Source organism: Rhinopithecus bieti, unplaced genomic scaffold (genome assembly GCF_001698545.2).
Source record: "Rhinopithecus bieti isolate Rb0 unplaced genomic scaffold, ASM169854v2 scaffold_6022, whole genome shotgun sequence".
Taxonomy (NCBI): Eukaryota; Metazoa; Chordata; class Mammalia; order Primates; family Cercopithecidae; genus Rhinopithecus; species Rhinopithecus bieti.
This window is the reverse complement of record NW_016805265.1, coordinates 1,767,618-1,773,052: the sequence shown is the minus strand read 5'-3', so window position 1 is coordinate 1,773,052 and position 5,435 is coordinate 1,767,618. Positions and strand designations below refer to the sequence as shown.

Below are 5,435 nucleotides of genomic sequence, written 5' to 3'. Positions count from 1 at the left end.
TTTTTTTTTTTTTTTTTTTTTTTTTAAAGACCAGGCAGGGTAGTGTTATTGAAGGGCAATTGAAGAGTTGGTAGAGAGTAAGAGGTTTTGAAGGAGACAGGTTTGCTGTTGTCACCAAATAATTTGGGGGAAACCTTTCGTGGCTGTGCTGCAAGAATTCTTTGTGTGGCTATCATCTCCATAGTTCGCTGACCAGAATTGCTAGGACAAAAATAGAACTTCTAGCTCTATTTATTTGTATCCTTTGAAATCAGAAAGTAATGAACTTAGCCTTAGAACCGGTCAGTTAAATAATGCAGGCTATGCCGGGTGCAGTGGCTCACGCCTATAATCCCAACACTTTAGGAGGCTGAGGCGGGCAGGTTACGAGGTCAGGAGATCGAGACCAGCCTGGCCAATACGGTGAAACTCCGTCTCTACCAAAAATACAAAAATTAGCCGGGCATGGTGGTGCGCGCCCACGCCTGTAGTCCCAGCTACTCGGGAGGCTGAGGCAGAAGAATCACTTGACCCCAGGAGGCGGAGGTTGCAGTGAGCTGAGATCATGCCACTGCACTCCAGCCTGGGGGACAGAGCGAGACTCCGTCTCAAATAAATAAATTAATTAATTAACTAAATTAAATAATAATGTGGGCTATTCAGAAGAAAAAGTCAGTGAGACCAGAACCCGCTGGACCAAGAGACTTGCAGGGAATGTAACTCTTTACTCTGTGAGCAGTGGTCTTTCATGCCCTGTCCCTGCCTGTGTGTTTTTACTAAGAATTCCAGAAATCCTATAATTTGTAAATGGGAAACAGAGAAGCCAGATTCTTTTATAGCTGATAAGAAACAGTCTGTTTTAGAAACATCTGTTTGGAAAGTATTACTCATGTATTCACAAAGTCATATTTATAACACTAATTTGCTTTGACTGTGTTCAACAAAAGGCAGTTTCACCATTAATTTCATAGTAAGCTTTTTTAAAGGATTCTAGATCTAAATTGCCTAAGAACATTAACCACATTCTTGTTTTAAACTAATTTAATAAATGTAATTATTTGATAGTCTTTTATAGACTTAGGTTTTCTTCATAATAAAGGTAATGATAATATAGTCATTTGCCAGTTCTTTAAGGTATTCAGGCATTTGAGACAAGAAAGCTCTCTTGTAGAATAGTCCAATTGCTTTCTTAAACAGTATTGGTTTCATTTAGACAGTTTCTAAGCCAGCAAAGGTGTCCATTTTAATGCCAACTTGACAGTTTAACCATTTGTGTTTGTAAGCGGTTTAGCCTGCATTACCCCATACTGCTATAGAGAATTGTTAGTAACATCAAAGGTCATAATGCTTCAGGTGATGAATAAGAATGGAAAGAGACTCAGTAGGTTGTTTCTTTTCCCTGTCTTTGAGTAACTTTGAATGACTAAAATTAGTATGAAACTAGGTTTTGGACCCCCCTTCTCACCCCACCCGGATATAATGCCACCAATTTCAAATAACTAAAATGTGACCAATTACTTTGCTTCAAGTTCTGTACAAATATCTCTGAAATCTGTAAGCCATATTTCAGCTATTCTGGTTTTTAGAATACATTCTATCCTAAATTAACCAAAGAACTTTTTATTCAGTGTAGTTCATATTTCAGCATAAGGAAGGTTTGTGCCTGATATGGGAAGAGAAAGAACACTATGTTAATTTCATTGTTGCTTCAGGTCTCTTTCAGTCTGAAGGACTGGGTTGTCTGGAGAATTGAACATAGCCAAGCAATATTATCAATTAGTAATGTCATCTTTAAAATGTTCAGTTTTACTAAGTTTTATTCAGAGGATCTATGTATTAGAAAAATGAAGTATTTCTGATATGGAACAAAGAAAGTGGAAACTGGTACTTAATGGGAGAAGCAAAATTAGCTTGGACTAAAACGGGCATGTTTTGTTTTGTTAATTCTACCTAAATGTCTCTCTATCCACAGAGAAACTAGTATTACTTGAAGATGTGAAAGTTCCTGTGGTAGCCATACCTTGAAGCACAGTGTTTGTACATAAGTAAATATCTTGATTCTAAATTAAATCCAGATTTAACTTATATTATTTTATATCCTTGTTGTATTAAAATGTTTAAAAACACTAAAAATAAAACATTTGAAAGTTGGATTGCAGTTTCTTATTTAAATGTCTCTGCATTATTAATGGAGCTGGTCAGTTTTTTATATAATGAATTTAGTTTTTGCAAGTGATTGGCCAGGTGCAGTGGCTCACGCCTGTAATCCTAGCTCTTTGGAAGGCCAAGGCGGGCTGATCACTTGAGCCTAGGAATTCGAGACCAGGCTGGGCAACATGGCGAAACCCCGTCTCTACAAAAAGTACAAAAATTAGCCAAGCATGGTGGTGCACGTCTGTAGTCTCAGCTACTTGGGGGACTGAGGTAGAAGGATCGCTTGAGCCTGGGAAGTCAAGGCTGCAGTGAGCTGATATCATGCCACTGCACTCCAGCCTGGGTGACAAAGTGAGACCCCGTCTCCAAAACACAAGTAAATGATTGAGCTCTGCAACTTTAAATTTGTGGTACTTAGTCCAGAACTGTGGAGTAGTTAGAATGCTAAGCATTGTCACAGGTGCAGGACCATATCTGCTTGATCCACGACTGAACGTGTCTTCCTGATCACTGCTAATATGTAGCCTCTGTAGTGCTGGCCCAGCTAGTCTTTTTGAGAACTCTGGGAAAAATAGTACAAAAGAGACCACAAGGAGCTTGGTGGAGTACAAAATGCACTGGGTTTAGACTCTGAAGACCTGGGTATGAGTTGTGTTTCTGACACTGATTAAGTTTTTCTTCAAACCTCTGCTTAACCTTATTTAAGTGGAAAAAAGTGCCTACCACATAGGTTGTATTAAGGGCCAATTTATGAAAGTACTGTAGTCTTGTTCATGGAGATGTTAAGATGAGGGTGCTGAGGTAAGAGAGTGCCTCAGAGGAGCTCAGTTGCCACCTTCAGCTGGAACTTTGAAGATGCCCAAATGATAGTTTTAAGGCTTCTCGTAGAGTAGCATGACATTTAAATGCTGTATGTTCTCAGTTCATGGGGCTCCCGTGAGAGCCAGAAATACAGAAGCACCATGACCTGCTCATACTCCAGCTTTAGGAGCTTCGGGTCACATTATGAAGTGAATGTCTGTATCTAATGGTTTTTTGTTGTTGTTGTTTTTGTTTTGTTATGAGACAGAGTTTCGCTTTTGTTGCCCAGGCTGGAGTGCAGTGGTGTGATCTCGGCTCACCACAACCCCTACCTCCCAGGTTCAAGCAATTCTTCTGCCTCAGCCTCCCAAGTAGCTGGGATTACAGGCATGCGCCACCACGCCCAGCTAATTTTGTATTTTTAGTAGAGATGGGGTTTCTCCATGTTGGTCAGGCGGGTCTCGAACTCCCAGTCTCAGGTGATCCGCCTGCCTCGGCCTCCCAAAGTGTTGGGATTACAGGCGTGAGCCACTGCGCCTGGCCTACAAACATATTTTTTAAATTTTAAATGTTTACATTATTTTACTCCAATTGTAGCATATACATATATATGTACATATGCACGTGGTTTCATACCTTATTTCACTTAACATGTTCCAATGCCTTCCAGCCAAGGATGAAGGACACGCCTTAGTTGAATAAGTTGGGTTTATTGTTTGTTATAATGGAGAATACACACCATGGGGAGTTGTGGGGCATCTCAGTGGGAAGGTGTTGGAAAGGATAGGATGTGGGCTTGACTTACGCAGCTTCTGGGGAAGGTTTAACTGAAGTGAGAATCTGTTCTGATTAGATGGGGGTATTTCTATTATTGAATATCTTAATATAAACAAAGCAGGAGGGGCTGGGCGCAGTGGCTCATGCCTGTAATCCCAGCACTTTGGGAGGCCGAGGCAGGTGGATCACGAGGTCAGGAGTTTGAGACCAGCCTGGCCAACACAGTGAAACCCCATCTCTACTAAAAATACAAAAATTAGCTGGGCGTGGTGGTGCCCACCTATAGACCCAGCTACTCGGGAGGTTGAGGCAGGAGAATTACTTAATCTACACCATTGCCAAAGCAATGTATTACAGAATTTTTTTATGTTTGCCAATTTCATAGATTTTATTTTATTTATTCAGTTTTTTGAGACAGAGTTTCACTCTTGTTGCCCAGGTTGGAGTGCAATGGCGTGCTCTCAGCTCACTGCAACCTCTGCCTTCCAGGTTAAAGTGATTCTCCTGCTTCAGCCTCCCAAGTAGCTGAGATTATAGGCACCTGCCACCACACCCTGCTAATTTTTATATTTTTAGTAGAGACAGGGTTTCACTGTGTTGGCCAGGCTGGTCTCAAACTCCTGACCTCAGGTGACCCACCTGCCTCAGCCTCCCAAAGTGCTGGGATTACAGGCATGAGCCACTGCGCCTGGCCTAAATTTATAGATTTTAAAATGGTATCTTAATTCCCTAGCTACAAAAGTAATCTTCAAAAGTGTTTTTTTGTTGTTGTTGTTTTGTTGTTGTTTTTGAGATGGAGTCTCGCTCTGTTGTCCAGGCTGGAGTGCAGTGGCGCGATGTCGGCTCACTGCAACCTCTGCCTCCCGGGTTCACGCCATTCTCCTGCCTCAGCCTCCCAAGCAGCTGGGACCACAGGCGCCCGCCACCACACCCGTTTAATTTTTTGTATTTTTAGTAGAGATGGATTTTCACCATGCTAGCCAGGATGTTCTGGATCTCCTGACCTCGTGATCTGCCCACATCAGCCTCCCAAAGTGCTGGGATGACAGGCGTGAGCCACCATGCCCAGCCCAAAAGTGTTTTTTTAAGATGCAGGACACAGTGGCTCATGCCTGTAATCCTAGCACGTTGGGAGGCGGGTGGATTGCCTGAGTTCAGGAGTTTTGAGACCAGCCTGGGGAACACAGTGAAACCCCATCTCTACTAAAATAAAACAATTAGCCAGGGTGGCAGCGTGCACCTGTAGTCCTAGCTACTCGGGAGGCTGAGGCAGGAGAGTTGCTTGAACCCGGGAGGTGGAGGTTGCAGTGAACCGAGATCACACCACTATACTCCAGCCTGGGGGACAGAGTGAGACTCTGTCTCCAAAAAAAAAAGTGTTTTTAAAATAGTAATATGATAAGGAATTGGTGGAGTGGTGACAACTTGGTTAGTATGTAAAACTTTCTGGAAACTGCCAACTATGACTTATTAAAGATTATATGACTATAGATTAAAGACTATCTGACTATAAGATGTTGAGTGGGAAAAGAAAGATGATTTTCAAATTATACTTTTTAATCTTTTTTTGTGTGTGTGGAGATGGGGGTCTCACTATGTTGGCCATGCTGATCTTGAACTCCTGGCCTCAAGCGATCCTCCCACCTCGGCCTTCCAAAATGCTAGGATTATAGGCATGAGCCACTGTGCCCAGCCAGGAAGATGATTTAGCAGATTGAGGAGTG

At 42.2% G+C, this 5,435-nt stretch overlaps 1 protein-coding gene across 1 annotated transcript in view; it reads left to right on the top strand.

Annotated features, from left to right (window-relative positions):
• Positions 1-2,132, top strand: part of SAMD8 (sterile alpha motif domain containing 8) — a 68,182-nt gene extending 66,050 nt beyond the window's left edge. Inside the window, exon 6 of the mRNA XM_017871904.1 lies at positions 1,952-2,132. Within this exon, the coding sequence (XP_017727393.1) occupies positions 1,952-1,953 (2 nt within the window). The 3' untranslated portion in view covers positions 1,954-2,132. The remainder of the gene's footprint in view (positions 1-1,951) is intronic.
• The last annotated feature ends 3,303 nt before the right edge of the window (positions 2,133-5,435 follow it).